A 19,582-nucleotide genomic window follows, 5' to 3' on the forward strand; every position below is an offset into this window, starting at 1 on the left:
TGTCTTTGATTTTTACTCACCTTTTTTAGATTTTCTCTGATTTCAGACAGGAATATGACAGTCTCCTAAAAAAAGGAGGGGGGGGCAGACAGCAGAGATGCCGAGACAAAACTGTGACAAATTCTGCTGAAAAACCCCGATTTGCAAGACTGGTCTTGACTCAAACGATAGACCAGCTATATGTTTATCACCCGGCAGCACACAGCAGCCGGTGCACGCGTTATTTAGGTGAGATGAGAGCTGATGTCGAGCAGCCAGAGGCGCACAGGCGTTATGATCCCTCTGTGGTCATGCATGTAGAAAACACAGGCAGTGAGAGTGAGGCAGCCTTATCAGTGGTAACCATGTGTGCGCAGTGGGCAGCGTGATGGAGCTGCATCCTCGCGCTCGCGGCCATCGAGGAAAAAACTGGGGAACGGTATTGTATCTGTCGCCACACCCATCACATAAAGCCAGACACGGCGCGGTAGCCGGAAAAAAAGAGCGTTTTATGTGTGACAGCGACATGACAACAGCCGAGGGCTATGGGTGAGCGACAGATGAGTCACACACACACACACACACGCACACACACACACACACACACACACACACACACACACAAGCTTCCCCCCTATTTCATCGCACATACAGTAAACCTGCGCCATAAATAGCCGCATGGTGCCAATATTGATGTGACGGATAGTGCAAAAAAAAGGCTGCGTGGATGAATGGATGATGGGCGGTGATGGTGCACGTGGGGCCAGTTTAGGAGAGGTATTTAAAGATGTGGACACGTCTCTCTGTCAATGCGCATGATACTGCGGTTCCACTACTATGGCACGCTCCAACTCACCTTGAATCGGCGCACGGCCGCTCTCCTGTCATTCGGGTGCGGGGCGTACGGAGAACCAATACACGCCCCAAAGCCTCAATCAGCAGCCAATCCAATGACAGAAGAGGCGGACCTGTGGCTGCATTCTCACACTTGGTTTCACTATGCGCTCGTAAAACGGCTCCGTCTACTACAAACGCGGCGGTGCAGGTGCTCTGTCTCTTCGGGAGAGGATGCGGATGGAAGGACGGGGGAGGGAAGGGATGAAGGGAAACGCCACGAGGAAAGAAAATAGGATATGAAAAGGGGCTTTTGTTAAGAGACCGTGAGGTGCAAGGTCGAATATGAGAGATTGGTTGAACGGGGCACTTTGCGTGGTAATAGCTGGTCGGCAATAGTACTATGATTTGGTATGTGGCCACTCTGATAGCAAGTGTATTCAGCACCAGAGGAACGGCCGCTCAAGGTGAGTTGAAGTGCAATATATCTTGTGCCGCACATATGATTTCTGCTGTCTCCGTGTGCGCTTGGTGCTGCTTTCTGCAATCGCATGGCATTTTTTTTATTGTAGTCTATGTTAGGTCATATGAAGTGTGGGGCTAATTCGTCCTAACAAATGGCTGCATATCTCATATGTCACGTGAAAGTTCAGCCCTGGTTAAACCGTGTTATTATGGGAAACAACAATTGCCTTGGAACGGCCTGGCACATATGCATGATGTGTGTGGTAGGATCCTTCACATGCTCCACAATGATTGACCATGACAAAGATGGGTTGATTGATATGGCTGTGTGGGTTTGGGCCTGTATTCTGATATCCACGAGGCTCGTTTGTGTGATAAAACCAACGAGCAAATTGGATATAACGTCCCCCGCTGCTGGGGGGGGGAGGGGGGGGAATGTGTGCATTGTATCATAGCAAGCAGTCCCATTTGAGTTCTCCAGAGAGGGGTGTGACCGTCTCAGCCTTCAAGATGGAAAAGTAACTAAATAATGCATTACGTGTCAGATAAAATGCACTCTTGAATTGATAGAGCCCATTGCTGCATGCATGGGATTCACATGCTGGATCTCACACTGCACATGGATCCGGCCACAGTGCTGTGTGTGTGTGTGTGTGTGTGTGTGTGTGTGTGTGTGTGTGATGCACTGAGCACATACATGCTGCAAGGCTCGCCTGGTGCAGATCCAAGGGGCTCATAATACTAATCATTCCTGGAGCAACAAACTGCACAATATCCCTTTTGTTCATATTTTTTTTCCTGAGCACTCTGTATTGACCCATGTACTTACTTAACCTTGCTTTTCCACTCGTGTCCAGATGAGGGAGACATGTGCCAAGCTGTCGCCTGGTAACTGATCCCAATGACCCCACATACCCAGTCAAAACTGGTCTGCTCACAGGTCTGGCTCCTCCTGTGATGACAGGTCCAGGCCGAGCACGATGTGAAAACTTCATCTAATAAACATTTGATTTAGGAGCAGAGAACCTCTCATGGGGGGATTGTTTAAAGCAGAAATTCTCCATTTTATGAAGGCATAGACGTGTGGCCTAGTAATATCGACTCAGAGGTGTTGTCTGGTATCGGCACTGCATTGAAGGTGATTTACTCTCTGAAAAGGCGAACAGGCTGCACCAGACAGTCACAAATCACAACGTAGCCTGGCAGTAATTACAAATGAGAGCTGGTCTACTTCTGTTACAGTGTCCCAGAATATTGTGTCTGGACCCAGTCTGGTGCTACATGGACTCACTGACATGCTTGTTCACACCAACTGTGACTTATTAAACACAGACCTGCCATCAGAGTTGACAATAATGATGCAGTTAGAATGTCATAACTGCTTAGATATATACATTACATGCAGCAGTCGTGCAATAGTTTTGTTAGAGGAGGATATACAAAATGAATGCAGTACAGCAGAAAAGAAGTTGCAGTCTGTTGAAACACTGAGATGAAATGTTGACTGTGTTGGCCTTGCATCACTGAGCTTTTTATTTAAAGGAGCAGCTTGATATTTTGGACAATAAGTGTATTTGTTTTCTTGCTGAGAGCTAGATAAGAACATCGATGCAGCTGTCATGCCTGTCCATCCTATAGGAAGCTACAGCACACAGCCTGTTAGCTTAGCTTAGCACAAAGACTGGAAACAATGGGAAACAGTTAGCCTGCTGTATCTGAATGTACGAAAATGCATTCGAACAAATTCACAAATAACGTGTTTGTTTATTTGTAAAAAAACACAGGAATGTAAAAATAAGCAATTTTTGGTTTTATGGGTTGTTACGTGGCAGACTATTTCTTGAGAGGAGTGACTTCATGGAGCCACCATGGTGACAGAAGTCATTTTTTGTGGCCAATAAATTGTACACCACATCTGTAATTGCATGCTGTGCACTGCATACCCAATACGTGTACTATCATTCCTCATACTTTTGTTTGAATAAGCAGTAGTATGTGTTTTTTTGGACGCACCAAGCTGTAATTGCCATGTCACTTCCTGAGAGCCTCCATGCTTCTAACTCATGCCAACCTCAGCTCTGCAATATCTGACAGCAAGCATGATGAACCTCTTGAGATTTTGGGTTTACTTCTGAACTAATTTAAAAAATATCTAACAAAGTGAAATTACAAATTTACGCTGTCTGCCATTGTCTGTTATGAATATTGCTGTCGCTACCGCCAGTGGTGTAGTGGAGGGTATATGCAGCTTTTTCCAGCTATTTACAGTATACCCACCTATCAGCCAAAAAAACATTGGAATATATAGGAGAGTGTACCCACTTCCTCTTTGGTAACCCACTCATCTACTTAGTAGTACCCCCACCTCGTCAAGTATCCCTACATCACTGACTACCTCATTAAATTGTGGGATATGTATGCTGGTGTAGTGTGCAGTGTTTGCATCCTGTAATATTTCACCAAAAAAAAAGAATGCAAGTCATTACTGTTGGTTTCATACTAAGGTTTTGGACACGCTAAAATATCTCACATGTTGTTCTTGTGTTTAAATAGCATGTTAATATGGAATTTCGGACACAGTCATAGTGTTTTTGCTTGGTGTTAATACAGAAGCAAATTACGGACATGATAGTGTTATCCATCTTCTCATCTAACTCTGAACAAGACAGTGAATATGCGTTTTCCCCAAAATGTCAAACTATTCCTTTAAGTAATGGTGATTAAACAAACCACCAGCTATCTTTGTACATGTGCTTGTGATATGCATGTCAGCTGCTTCGCACCTCCGCATTGAGAGCCAGTATGATCCCATGCTGTTAGACTGGATGTCATACTAACAAAATGGTGGTCCACGCCTGACCCGAATACTACCAAAAAATTTTACATTAAAGAAAGTTTGATGGGTTTCTCCATTGTTAGATTTGGCGGCAAGAGCACTGATTGCATGCTTTAATTATTGTTTTCACTGCCTCATGCGTGAGAGATATTGGTCAGATTTCAAGGTACCATTGAACATAAATCAAAACAGATGGCCCAAACACAACTTGCTCCAAAACAGTTGAGCTGAGACTTGGCTCCTTCTCTTGAATGGTATTTTGTTATATGTGCACTTTACTCTGTGTTAGGAATAAATCTGCAGCAAGACCTGTTTTATTTTCCCCATGGAGAATTAGATTTTAAAAAATGCCAAGATTTCCTGAAACAATATGAAATAATTTGGTTTTTATCCAGTTAACATACAATTCCACAGTCAGGTGATATATTTGGATAAAGGCTGCAGAATAACAGCTTTACTGCAAAGAAAGCCTTAAATAAGAAGTCAGTTAATGTAATTCCAACTTAAAGGCCAAACACCATCAGATACAACCCAGTCGCCTGAAAAATGGTGGCATTGTACGTTTCTGCAAACCACGAATATGTTACATTTGTCAATTATGTAGTGTAGTGGATATGTTGAATTGTTACATTTCAGCAACGCTGTGGTTAATGTATGGTAAGGTTCAGGCACAGAGCTGCTTGGTTATGGTCAGAAAAACATCATGTTTTGGTTTAAAATACCCGGTTTGTGGGGCAAAATCCCGGCAGGAAAAGCAGCCATGTCTTGGTTTAAACAAGACAAAGAAAAAAAACAACCACTCTGCATTCCTAAAAAGCTGCAGCCATGTTTAGTTCCTAAAAAGCTGCTGAAAATACACCAGTGACTCACCAAATTACAGCTGGTGTTGTTGTTTGTTGGTCTGAACCGTGGTCTGAAGCTTGGCAAGTGTCTTGCCTAGAACTTACGCCATCCACCATCTCCTCCACCTCGCGATGACAGTCATTTTATATATTAAGTCACAGTAGAAATATTGATATAATTTGTATGATATGTGGACATGTAACAGATTTTTGGTTTGTAGAGACGCTGTCAGATAATTTTACTTCTTAAACATCAGTTTTTACAAGGAGAAGGGCTGGGTCTTTAATTTGAATGGACCTAGAAACTGTATTTTGGACATCAAGAAGACAATATCATGTGATACTTCTCTTATATTTCACAGCCCTGCTTTAACAGTAAATATATACAGTATGACAGTGAGTTTTGTTGGTAGCACAGTATGATGTGATGCAGGTCGTAGTCTCCCCATAAAGCTACACAGAGGTCATAATGGTGGCATCATCTGCAAACAACGGTAGTTTGAAAATGTGAGTGCAGGCAAACTTAAAGTACAATGAAATACACTGGAATTCATCAGATGAGTAGCATGTAGCGTTTGTACGATTTGATTGCATTTTCCTCTGTTTTATGTCATTGTGAATTTAATAGATTTGATCTGGGAAAAAAGCAAATTTAAAACATCGATTTTGGCTTTGCTACTGAGAGCTGCGATGAGCATTTTGTAGACTTTTATAGACACTGATTACAAGAAAAGAATCTCATAGTTGCATACTTACAGCGGTATACTGAGTTGTGTTCATAGAGAGGCTGTCTGACAAACAGATTCCCAGATGCATGAAATGTTTTCATCTTAAAGGGAAACTGAGAGCCTAAATGGGTCAAGTTTAGCTGGGATTATTTGCGGCTGGCAGGATGGTGTTGAAAGTGGAAGGTAAAGTCAGTGAACAGAATCCTGACATAAAAGCATGTCAAGAGTTTTAGAGAAGAGAGTGTCATCTCTGTTGACTGTATCCAGCATTGACAAATTGGCCTGATAAAGGAGACTAAAGCAGGGGTCAAGCAGTGGGTATGTCCTATCAAATATAAGATATGCTTGCAGTGTACATGATGATTGGCCTGAATTTGAATTCATACTACACGGTATATACACAGGAGGCGCAGTGTGAGCAGCAGCAGTAGCTTCACTCCTCTGTCTGTGTCTTTACAGGATGCATTCAGGGACAGTGCTGACTGTAGGTCACCTGTGTTTTGGCAGCTCTCGGAGCACAACATGCAATCACCATAGCTACAAATGTAAAACAGAAGAAAATAGGGTTGAAGTGTAAAAACGTAATCCCTGTGAGCTGTATTGTTTAAAATAGAAGCATAACTTTTCTGTCAGATGTACGTGTTGCCGACGACTAAAAAAACGTGGCTGCAACGTGCAGACACCTTTGGGGCTTTTTGTTGTTTTGCTGCTGGTGTATTATGGGTGAAAATGCAGATTTGCAACCAAGAGAAACACCATATTTCCCTGTGACTGCTACAGTCTGCACAGAGTTGTTTGGCCATGGTCAGACAGACGACAGCCAGCACTGCGTAATAAAAGGGAGTCCTGCGGGACAGGTGCTGCACTGGCCAATCAAATACAGACAGGCACACATTCCTGGAGGATTACTTTGTACTGTAAAACATTTTCAAGTAGCGAAAGACTCTTTCTCACAGTATCTTGGTGTCTTGGTGTCTGATACAACCCAATCACCAGAAAAAAAATGTTGGTATTGTACGTTCCTGCAACCTTGATTGCGTTACATTTGCATGTTGTTATGTAGCAAATACGTTGGAATTTTACATTTCAACAGTGCTATGTTAATGTAAAGTTATGTTTAGCTACCGATACCACTTGGTTATGGTCAGGAAAAGGTCATGTTTTGGCTCAAAATACCTGGTTTGAGGGGCACAGTCCTGGCCAAAGAAAGCAGCAATGTCTCTTTAAAAAACAGCAGCTTTTTGTGCCATTATTACTGATGATGCATCGCTTCGAAACACCCATGTTTGGAGCCTAAAAATTTACTGGAAAGCATACAAACAGGTTGCTAGAAAAACACCTGCATTTGGAGCCTTAAAAAGGCAATGGAAACACATTGATGGAATGCTACAAAACACCCACGTTTGGTGCCTGAAAGTCACTGGAAACACAGAAGTTATTGTTTGTTGGTCTTGAACACTGGTTTGCAGCTTGGTCTTGCCGAGGTGCCACACCACCCATCACCCCCCCACACCTCCTGATAACAAAATAAGCTCAGACTCGACATCACGTTGATTTGATATGTATAAGATGCAAATGTAACATATTTGTGATTTGCTAAAATGTACAATGCCAACATTTTCTTCAGGCAACTGTCTGACAAGCCTTCAGACTCATGAATCTGTAACTCAAACCACTCTTTCCCGATCGTATATCATCATCTCACTGCTATCTTATTGCATTTCTAAAGTACAGGGCTGTTTTCAGTGTAAACGTGTGGTAAACAGCCTTGTTTCCTGCACCCAATAAGCTCGCCTGCACCTTGTCGACAATCTCATGAATTTGGCAGTCTTCTTATTCTTGGCGAGTGTTGGAAGTGTTGGGCTTTGCAGTGAGCTGTTGTATTAGCCTGTGGATTAGCTGTTTAATTAAATAATGAATTGAACTTTAAAAAATGGAAACTAAGTTGCAACTTTGTAAAGTGAATATTAATTCAATTAAACAATTAATCCAGCTTTGCAAAGTTTTAAAAACTAATTATAGAAAATTGATGCAGCGTACAACTTTCTGAAATAATAGTCAGAGTAGGTGTTTACCTTGTACTGTTGGTATCTGTTAACTACATAAGTCAGTGATATAAACAGAATAGCTCAGGTATGAACAGTGAGTCACTGTAAATAGACGCTCATAGAAGTTTTCTTGTGCCAAGTGCTCATCGGGGAGGCAGCATATGGTCAGGGAGACTCGAGGTTAGTTCAACAAAGTCAACGATAACTGGCAACCAATCAAGGCGATGCAAGAGGGACGCTGATGGCAATGTAGAAGTAATTAAATGTCATTGGCAAGTGTCGAGGAGTGGTATATTTGAAGGACTATTTTCAGCCTGAGTCACTGATGGCAGACTGACTCTCCTCTCAGGTCCAGTGCTGGGACTTTGTGTTTTTTAAGCATTTGTTGAACTGGCTTTTGGCCAGATGGTATTCATCTGTAATTCCCTTCTCGTGAGCCCGCTCCTTGATGTTTCACAGGAGCTCCCTCGTGAACCATGGCTTGGCACACTTGTTCATGTCGCTGGGTTTCTTCTGAAGGCATGCTTCTTCAAAGACAGCGATATATAGAAGCAGACAGCATTTGTGAAGGTGTCAAAACTGCCACTCACGTATCTGAGGCCTCCCAGTAGCGCCGAGGCGGCGTCTGAAAGCCCTCCTACTGTCTCTGGAGTCCGGCTTCAGATTGTGGTTCAGATAAAATGGGCTGTCTCTACTTTTTGTCTGGATGTTGGAGCTGTCTGGGACTTTGTGTGAGACTGTTTTCCATGAGCTGGTTGAGGAAATGTTTTGACAGCAGTGTTTTAATTTGTCTAACATCTGAAGTGTTTTCAGAAGTTTTAATGATATCCGCCTCGGTTCAGTTTAGTGATGTTTTATGTTGTGACTGCTTCTCTAGATTGGTTAAAAATCCAAATTTGAATCTCTTAAACTGCCATGATAGAGTAGAAATGTTAGTTTTTGTAAAAGATTACTCTTTGTGAAAAACAATCTGAAGTCATATTTTCTTTTTAAATATGATAGCTGTCAATGAATCACATTTTTCAATTGATGTCAAGTTGTTTTGCCCTCAGCATCTATTAAAATCAAAGTCCTCTTGACCCCTTGGAGCTCTTGCAGGCCCTGGCAGTATTACAGTGTTTACAGTCTGGTTGGTGATGGGCATTAAATGATACAGTGCCACGGGGTAACAGAGGTTGGGTCAGTTCTTTTTAAAAGCTTTCAATGCTGCCAATAAATACAAGGGGGAAAAAACTTAAATTAATTTCATTTCTGGCTTGAGGTGGTTAAGGTTGACATGTTGCAACTTTGAGTTTGCAAATGCTGTTCTCTCTGCACTGGCCTGTTCATGAACACATAATGCCCTTATTGAGTGTAGAAGCTTTTTGTTTATTTGTATCTTTGAATAATGAATATATATAATATAATATATATTATATTTACACAATGCCGGTCGTGACTCTAAGATCTGTGTTTAGTTCTTTTGGTCACACCTATGGTTTGTTGGCAGACTGAGGCTTAAAACTGGTGAATTTATTTATGTCAGCTTGTTTTATTGACCCTGCAGCTGGCAAGATTAAAGGGTTAACACAGCACTGACGCTGTGTGTATACTTGTGTGCATGTATGTGTCAGTGTGTGTGAGAGCGGATTGTTAACTATTGCCCTGTTTGTGTTCTTTCATGGGAATGATGTCCTGTGTGATGCCAAGTTTGTGATACTGCAAATGCAAGGGCTTCTATCAGTGGGCCATAGGTTCAGTTTGTTATTATATTGTTTATTTATTCGGTGATAGATAATGACCCAACACTAGGGCTCGGCATCAGTACTCAATACTTTCAAGGCTGGAGATATACTTGCTTTTTAACCATGTGTTTGGATTTCAATAGACCGCACACCAGAGAGCTTATGGCCTATTTCCACCAGATGCGTGCTGGTTGCGTCTCTGCTCCAGCAGCCGATAGGATTCAATCCTAGTCAATGTGTGTGTTTCCACCGGCTGCGGCTGTGCTGCATTCCAGCTCCGTCTCAGCTCCGGCACTCCGGAGCCCTCTGCAACAGATACGCAGGACTTCATTTTTTGCCGGATGCTGGAGCACAACGCAGCAATTCAGCACAGAGCAGATCATGTGGGGCAGGAAGTTGTGCACAGAAACAAAATAAAACATCCGGTTAATTTTCAAAATAAAATACACAGTGTTCACGGCGGATCATATTTCCCTGCACTACACCTTGAAAACTACATAATGGGCAGAGGCAGGCCTGAAATCAACAGGTCAGAGGTTTTCAGACGTCATTTCACCCCGCTGACACCATGGACGAGGAGATATTAATCATGGCAGTGCACAGAGATGTCTTCTGGCAAAGCTGCTCCGCACCGCACAGCAAACGCAGCCAGTGGGTATTGACGGATGGTGGAGCACGCAGCAGATAACCAGCGCTGCCGTTCCGCAACGGACACGCATCCAGTGGAAATCCGGCGTTAGACCATACAGAACTTCCAGATTTGCATGATGTAAACACTGAACTCTACAATGCACAAGGTTACTGGATTGTTAACTCTGAGATCAGCGTGGATCATGGGAGAAAAAGTGATGGTAGTGCCATCATAGATGACATGTATAAAACAGATCTTAACATTGAGTTTTTTTCTCTCGTTCTTCCAACACTGTCCCAATCGTTCATGTATTACATCTTGCGAACATGTCGTGTTAATTTCTGAGGATGGGCACAACCAGCGCTCCAAATGCAAACAGGTGACGTGAGTTAGCCATCATCTGCACTCAAAAGTGTAGTTAAAAGCAAATATATCTCCTAGACTCACAAGTCAGTCTTTAGACGCTTTGCTTAACTAAAGACTGATGCCTTTCTCCCTTTCTTTTGTGTTTAGATGGGCGGATACAATTTCAGAGTTTAAAAAAACTCGTAAACATAGTCCGACTAGAAACACGTGTAGCGGTACAAAATGGCTCAAGTCGCTGTAAGTCCTTCATTTCCACAATCTTGTGGACTGAGCACACGTTTGATAAAACGGAGTTAAATCTCTTGGCATCCATTTTCAAGCTCTCTGTGTGTTTGTTGCCTTGCGGATGAGAAAAGGGGAGCACACATTTCCGGGAGGGCGTGTCCTTTTCAAAAATGCAAGAGGCGTTGCTTTGTTGCCAGCCATTTTCGCCAGTGTGTTAAACACACTTTCGAAAGGAGTGTCCCCAGACTATCAGAAGGCTGAGATCTCTGATTGTCTGGTGGCGAGACTATATATCTCCAGCCTAAGGTGTCAACCAAAGTAGCCCCGTCCCAAGTAGTATTGAAAGTTCTTCATTCAAATGACACCTGCATTTGATCCCTTTTGTACCCAGATCCAGATAAAAATTAATATCTGTATGGTTTTGCTATTGAGTATTTGATGGAGTTGGTCGTTCAGCATGCAGAGATGCCACCAAAATGTAGGAAAGTACAGCTAAACTACACACCTGTGGCGCTTTGTGGCATTATATCCAACTGAATTATTCTATTCATATGATGGGTATCGACTGAAGTAGGAAAAAAGGGTATCAAAAGAAGTACTATTAGTATTGGTGACACTTTAAAGATACTGGTGTTGATAGTGGCATCATAGTTTTATAAACAATACCCAGATCTACTTAAAGCTCCATTTAGGGGCATCTGTTGGTAGAAATGGTATATAATATTCATAACTTTCTTTTCATTAGCGTACAATCACCTGAACTTAAGAATTGTTGTGTTTTCCTTACCTTAGAATTAGCTGTTTATATCTACACACAGAGCAGGTCCTATTCCACGGAGTCCGCCATGTTGTTCTACAGTAGCCCAGACAAAACAAACAGTGGCTCTACATAGGGCCATTCACGTTTTCACATTTTCACATTGATGACTGTAGTTCTCCGACAGGCTTGGCACATGGGAGAAGTTTCAGTTCTACACTAGAACCTCTACGCTAGACGCAATTAAATCCTTAACACAAGACCTTTGACAGACATTAATTTCAATGAAAATCTTTAAAATTAATTAGTAATACCACAATGTAAAAAAACCCCACTACAAGTCCTGCATCAAAATGCTACTGTGTTAATGTATTAACAGCAAAATTAACGCAAAGTGTCAAAAGTAAAAGTACCCGTTATGCAAATCAGCCCCACTGACAGTGCCAGTGGATTAGTATTACTGATGCATTAACATGTGAGCACAATATTAGTGTTTACACTGGTTGAGGTTAAGCTAATTTGAAACATATTATATCCTGATAAACTGTTATTTTGATTTCATCTATAGAAATTGTGGTGTTTTATATTGTAGATTACATTTTTAATCTGAAAGGCAACAGTAATCATACAGGTGTAGGTGTCACATTATTGGATTCAGTATTTGAGTAAATACTTTATAACTTTCTACCCGAAACATCCCAAAAGATCCCATAAATAAATAAAACAAAACAAAACACAAGATCCAAGTTTTTTAGTTCAGCTGAGCTGTAAGAAGGAAGACCAAAATCTGGTACTCCGAACACAAAGCCTCCATGCAGCTCATACAAACGTCACAAAATGTGCTTAATTAAACCCTAATTTAACCTCCTCAGATCATCGATATACTGTACTCACACAGCTGTTGTCATTATTACCACCACTGCGGCTGACACAAAATAATCTGTGATGCTTGTAAAACCATCAAAAATTGATTAGAAATTAGGTGTGAAATCCGCTGTCTGTCATTCATCTTCATGACTCATAAATATACAGTAGATATTCATTTATGGAGAAGATTGAAGAATATTTTCTAACTGGCAATGAACCAAATTTAATGTAAGACAAAAATTTCATAATTAAAATTGCCTTAATGTTTAACTTTGACCACAGCTGATACTTCAACATTATTGAAATTCGCTTATTAGCTTTTTTGTGGAGAGTCAGATTGATGCCATTGTCTGTATGCTAAATATGTAGCATAGCATAGTGTGTCTTTGTGTTAAGTATGTAGCATAGCTTAGCATACAGACTGGAAACAAAGGGAAACAGCTAGCAGCTAGCCAGGCTCTGTCTGAAGGCAGCATTTTTGCAGCATTGTGTCAACTCTGTTCCCACCTACTGAGTTTTTATTAACCATAAATGTGTGTAAAAGTATTTAAAATATTAAATTGACTGATGCTTTAACATGTCTGCCATGCCGTTCTGAAATGATGTCCATGATTTGGTCCGACCAGTTCGTCATTTTCCGACAGACACACAGCACAACTTCATCTCTCTTATTCATATTTTTCACTGCTGTACTTCCTCGCTCACAGTCATAAGAGTAAAGCTTAGTAATGAGCTTAGGAAAGGGCCTGTGCTCAAGCTGTGGATGGCAGACTCTCAGTACTGGGCATGTGCCAGCTCTTTCTGGTGGTGCCCCCTCCCCCTCTCCTCCTCCCGCAGCCAGTCCAGTCCCAGCGGAGTCTCCTTGCAAACAAAGCCTGCAGCATTCTGGGAAAGCCAGTTTTTTCAGATCCTGTGGTTCTGGTTGGATGGACTGCTCTCCCAGCCGCTACATCATGATGTCTCTGAGAGCATGCAGTTCCGCTTATGATAAGAGGAGTGAAAGCTGACATAGTGGTGTTGATGTTACACTGAAAGCAGGTCTAGTTATATGATCTGTACAGTCAAGTCGATCTGTCTGATCACGCAGCTGAGAAAATAAATGCTGTAGTATAGACCTGTGATTAATAAGGCAATCAACTGATAAATGAACTTAATGACTAAAGAGAGAATTCCAGTGATTTAACGTGAGAGAAAAAACAATAGTCAATGGTTCAGCATAACGCAATTTAGGTTATGTAGTCCATTTACTGGGGTCATGATTCATAGGTTTTCTCTTAAAGTTTAATACACTACAGCTGATCTTTTGCATTCATGACGCGTCAGGGACTTACAATAAGATTTTTACGAGTGTTTTATGTAAATATTTTTTTCTTTACTGAATGATAGAAAGTCTGGTTGGTATAAGTCACACATCTTATCTCACATAATTAGACTTTTTTCTTCTTACCAATTCAACATTTGTATTTGGTGACATATTCAAACACAAAATTTCTCCTATTTCGGTTGTAAAATCTCCAAAGTACTTAGAATAAAACGATTATTTCCATCCCAATTGAGTACAAATTCTCCACATCATATACCTGTCCCACAGCGGATATTTCTAACTTGTGATGAAAGATAAACTTTGATTTCTCTTGGACTACCACAAGGTCTGTTGAATCATACAGCATCTTATTGAGACTGTTTACTAGTGATGCGACGTTTGAGCCGAGTCGTTGAACTAGCTCTAGAGCGAACGAGCCAGTTCTTAATTTCTTTGTTTTTTGCTTTAATTTACTCTGTATCCATTAATTTCAGATTATTTGATCCGGAACAAGTTGAGAGAGACTAGTTTGTGAGGGAGAAAGACAGTGCGTTCACTTCAAAGAGCCGGTTTAAAGACTCGGCTCGTTCACGAACGTCACATCACTAGTAGGAAGCTAACCCACTATCCGCTAGCACTTTGTATTGACAGGCTTGTTGTGTATAAAGGGCGTTGCTATGGCTTTATATCTGCTGAGTCTATTCTGGGTTCCAATATCCAGATCACGTGATGCGATAAATCAGCAATGTGATTCGTCATTGAACCCACTAACACGCCATATTTTTAACACATCTGACATAACGGCATATTTTGTTGTTTAGTTATTAGCTGTAAAAACATTTTTTGGTATGTTAATGAAATAGTTAGTGTAGCAACGTCTAATTGTCTTTTCATTGATTACTAAATGGGAAGTACCATTTATTTGAGTATTGTGTAAATTTTTATGGTTAGCTACATTATTTTTAGAGATTGGTTGCTTTTAAAATGTTCAAAGTTATTAAGTAGCAAAATCCAGCTTAAAAGAGAAAAAGGAACTGGTGCTAATAGTGCTAATGGGTCAACATAAAAATTTCGCAAGAAGAAAATAAACCAGATTATAATACACCTTTTTAAGTTAAATTAAGCATAAAAAAAGCAAAAAAAGGCCTCCCAATCGTAATATACTGACATATTTCAGTATTCATGATCATACATACTAAATTCATACCAAATATGTCTTTCCAAAAAAAATGCTATCACGCTTCCTTGACCTACGCCGTCTTCAATCAGCGTCACATTTAATGCATCTGAAAGGAACCTTTCACTCCTGAATGTGTCATGTCTTTCCTCTATTTTGAGGGAAACACATACATGCATCTGCCCAAGCAGCACTTACTTCCAGAGATAAGTGTTGAATCCACGCTGAGCACACTTATGTGGCTCTGAACTGCAGCTCGAGTGTTTGTGTGAGAGTCGCAGAAAGAGGAAGTGAGCGTGAGAGAGGGGGAGTGAACGAATGTGAATTATATGGAAGTGGATACGTCGCTTGGAAGATATGTGGAGCTGTGGATGTGTGAGCAATTCACATGCAATATAAGAACTCAGCGTTGCTTTGAATCTTTCACTCACACTGTTACATATGATTTATTGATGCTAATTCAACTCATAACCTGTAATTAGACATGAAAAGCACTAATAAGCGCTGTTAGCAGCAACATGCCTCTTTGTGTAATTAATTTAAAACACCTTTGCCAAAGCATTTATAACTCAACTAAAAAAAATGACTGAATTATGGCTGGACTGAGGAGTTTCTGTGACTTACAGCCGCTGCCAAAGACGCCTCGTAATACGCACCTCTGGTGGTGCAGTGCCCAACAATGTTGGTTCGCCCTTTGTGTCTTTGGCAAGCCAAGCCCATTTCACACATCCCTCTTCTCTCTCTCCTCGCTGTGTGTTCGAGCAGGTGTCAGCACATCTATTGCATCCCTGACTGAGCATTACTTGTCTGAAGAGGGAACTTTGCCATTAAAGAGAGCTAAATAATGAAGAGACCAAATCCATCTTGGATTGTCCCCGCACAAAGTAAAAGTAGAGGCACCAAGGTCATAGTCTCTCTGCTGAATACAACCTCACGTACTGGGAAATACCTTTTGGTTTACAGAATGTGAAGTAAAATGCCAATTAATACATTTAATTTTGCATGCAAGGTAATAGTTGTTTGAGGTAATAGTCCCTCAAAATATATCAAAGTACAGTACTTGAGGAAATGTACTTAGTTACTCTCAACCACTGTATGTAACAGAGACGGAGAGGAAACTGGGAGGAGAGTAGTGAAGGCATGGACCTGAACCTGTTACCAGTTTGGAGAGGTGGACAACCAGTAAAAAAACAAAAAGGTCAGATAGAGTCAGATCCCTGAGCCTCACCACCAATCAAAATACTTTTGAGAAAGTTAATAAAAGCAGAATATGAGACAGAAGGTCTTAGTGTAATTTCATCATAGCGTCACTACAATAACACCCTCTGTAAACCTGCGGAGCCCTGTGTGTTTTATGAGTTTGGACTTTCCCAAGGGTGTGGGTGGGGGTCCTGAGCACATCATCCATTTATAATTGTGTGACTAGCAGATTCAACCCAGCTGACCTCTGCCTGAGCACTAGTAGCCCCGCGTGGATGGTGCCCAGAGGTTTTCTTTTTTCTTTATCTATTTTTAGTTTATTTGCTCAGTCTTCCTTCTGTCGTTTCATTTTCAGTTACAAATTAATACACACACATACATATGTGCCCTGCAAAACCACTATTATTTTTGAATTTATTTATTAGTTTAATTCAATTTTTATCTAGTTTTTGTCATGTCCTGAATATGTTATGACTAAAGATAAGACTTTATTTGATCCCTTGGTGAAATTCATAAATTATCCTGCAGAATATAGGGCCGACGTCACAGTGACATCAGTTTGTTAGCTGGAGGCCACCACAGGGCTGTAGGCTACATAGTCTTAAGTCGTCTTGTTGTGTTATTGAGAGCCAGAATAGAAGAAGTCATGGCTCAAAACTTGAATTCAATTGCATACCAACCGCCACTCCTCGTCAACAAAAAAAAGAAGACAACTATGGTTAAATGTGATAAGACAAAAGGACTGGACGGAGGCCATCATCAATGCTGCGTGCAGCGCACACTTCATATCAGGTTAGGGAAACTGTTGTAGAATAGCGTTATGTGCATTAAGATTTATCATGTTTACCTCCTTAGAAATCAGGGAGGTATTAAGAGGAATATTGGATGTCTCCATAGTGATAACTTTTTAGCGCTTTAGCTAACGTTAGCTAAATAAACTGGGGGAAAGTGTCATCCTCCTTTGTAAGATTGGCATAGTATTCAACCACAAAGCCGGCCATCCCACCTTAAGTAAACCTGTCAAATCATCATCCACTGAGTGAGAGCATATGGGTCGGCCAGTCTGGTCCTGTGTCTTAAGTGTTTACTTATTCAAGTAACACTCACGGTCCCAGAGAGTGAGTGACCTGACATGGTGCGCTCGTAAATTCAGTCTGACGCTCTACGCTAAAATGAGAGCCCTGTTGAAACTGAGCTTTATATTTCTGGATGAATTAACGAACCATTAAGTTAATCACACATTTATTAGATAACCAAACGGTACATTCAGACAGCGCTCCTAATTTCCGAACAGTCAAGTTTGTGCCAGAGTGCACTCTGGGACTCAGAATAAAAATTTCTGCATCACTCACATCATCGTCCTCCATTGTTTAAAACAAGCCAACAGAACTTGCTAGCTAGCACTAGCTAATGTTTGCAGATAACAGTACTTTACTAACAGTAAAAGGGTCTATAAAGTTAAATAAAAAATAAAAAATAAAATAACCCTAACGCCATCAATAATTATACAATATCATTCTGAAAGGGGCCATTTTGCAAGTACTTTTACTTTTTGTACTTTAAGTATATTTTGCTGCTAGCTTGTGCTTAGGTAAAATTTTGAATCCGGGTCTTTAACTTGTAACAGAGGGTTTCTACACCGTGATATTGCTACTTTTACTTTGCAACTTTTACACCCCTGGCATTTCAAGGTGGTTGTGTTCAATGCATCCTCAACAGTTCATAAGATATCCATTAGCGCCCCATAAATGGCGTAGTCATGTTACGTACTTAACGTAAAGTCACGTAGTTTAGATTTTGGCAAGTACAGTTACGTAGCTTTAGAAAAATAATCATGGCTGGACATCATCATGTTAGGGACTTAATGTAAAGATACATTGGTTAGGTTTAGGAAAGGCAACATGGTGACGATGTATCCTAAAAGTAAGTCAAAGTTCTCTTGGTTACACATGGGACACGAACACTGGTCTGCTGGGGGAAAATTGTGTGTTTGTTTGACCCATCCACCATATCCACCATCCCAACCTGCCTCATTATGTGGACGCTTTTTATAGTACTTTTATTCCCGTCAGCCTTCCCGATTGTGTGGGTTGTAGGCCTATACAAATTCTGTGTACAGTGTATGAGAACAGCTTCTATAATTGGCACCACTGTCACAAGACAACCTGATCGCTTTCCATCTTCCGCAGAACCTCGCAACGGGTCCATGTCATTGGTCCAACAGCCCATTGGTTCGACATCCCATTAGTCCGACTGTCCGCGGTGCTGAAAGGCTCTGGCTTTGGGTCAGCTGCGAAAGGCTTGAGGCAGAGCAGCCTCACGGCTTATGTGTTTGTCACTTTCTTTTTCATTTTAACCCACACCATGATCTTTTCCTGACCCTAACCAAGTGGTTTTTGTGCCTAAACCTAACCAGACCTTAACCACAGGGCATCATGATGATTTCGGAACGGACTTCGGAACAATGGGTTTAATATGGTCGGAACGATGGGATGTCGAACCAATGGGCTGTCGGACCAATGGGCAGTTCCCCCTCGCAACTACCACAGTTACTTTGGATGCTCCACCGTTTTCGCCACTGGGGATAGCAACTGCAGAGAAAATAGAAGTGTTGTCCTCTTTCTGTTTTAGTTGCGCAATTATTGATGCACTTCCTTTGTGCCGTAAATCAACCCTTCATTTTCCAAGGAGATCGTACCGATGGCAGACAGAGTTGCATAGTGAGAAGAGGCTTATAGGGAACCAATCTAAACACTGATGGAGTCATTATTCTATAGCCATTATACTGTGCAATCAACATTTCCTTCGTAATGATAAGTTAAAGCAAAACACTCATATATTTCCACTTTAAGTAAAAGATCTGAGTACTTCTTCCACCTCTAAGGATCTTATGTAATGTGTCACTGTAGATTAAACCACCCAGCAGTATATAGAGTAGTTAAAATGATCACAACCTTAAACATCTACAGCAGTAAAATGCAACTTACACATTAATGCAGCAGTGATATTATTGGAGAAATGAAATATTTAAGAGTGAAACACTGACGGCGGCCATTTTCCCCAAGTGAGTACTTTTTACTTTGGGTGCTTTGTGTGAATTTTGCCTTTACTTAAGTTTTGAACACAGAACTTTTTCTTGTAGTGGAATATTTTCACTGTGTGGCACTGAGACTTTTACTTAAGTAAAGGATCTGAATACTTGTTCCACCACTGCACACAGGCATATCCCCAACATCACAACCACCACACACACACACACACACACACTCAGGCCATTCTCTGATGTGACCTTCAGCACATGCAGGCTGGCATTCAATTACCGCCCTGTCAGTGGCCCATCCAGCCCAGTGGCTGCACGTCCTTGAGAGTCTCTCTCCAGCCTCCGTCCAGTCTATATTCCATTACATCCTCCACATCGGGAGCTCTGTCCGGCATAAAGCGGCGCTCACATCCTCATCACTGTGAAGCACACGCACACACACAGCTTGATGTATCCTTTACAAAATCTCTAACTGCAGTGAGCGATGGTTATCCTCGCTCATATGCTGAATCAAAGCTGAGCATGAGGTAAATATTAGATTTTAGTTTTTACTGGGTGAA

At 41.3% G+C, this 19,582-nt stretch overlaps 1 protein-coding gene across 6 annotated transcripts in view; it reads left to right on the forward strand.

Annotated features, from left to right (window-relative positions):
- The first annotated feature begins 926 nt into the window (after nucleotides 1-926).
- Nucleotides 927-19,582, forward strand: part of igsf9ba (immunoglobulin superfamily, member 9Ba) — a 93,190-nt gene continuing 74,534 nt past the window's right edge. For 2 of the 6 annotated variants that reach the window (XM_049576442.1, XM_049576441.1), the window contains exon 1: nucleotides 927-1,280. In XM_049576442.1, coding sequence (XP_049432399.1) covers nucleotides 1,217-1,280 — 64 coding nt within the window. In that variant the 5' untranslated portion in view covers nucleotides 927-1,216. The remainder of the gene's footprint in view (nucleotides 1,281-19,582) is intronic. The other 4 variants (XM_049576436.1, XM_049576440.1, XM_049576438.1 and 1 more) reach the window with 3 other exon arrangements.

The sequence above is a fragment of the Epinephelus fuscoguttatus genome, linkage group LG5, assembly GCF_011397635.1.
Source record: "Epinephelus fuscoguttatus linkage group LG5, E.fuscoguttatus.final_Chr_v1".
NCBI classification, from domain to species: domain Eukaryota; kingdom Metazoa; phylum Chordata; class Actinopteri; order Perciformes; family Serranidae; genus Epinephelus; species Epinephelus fuscoguttatus.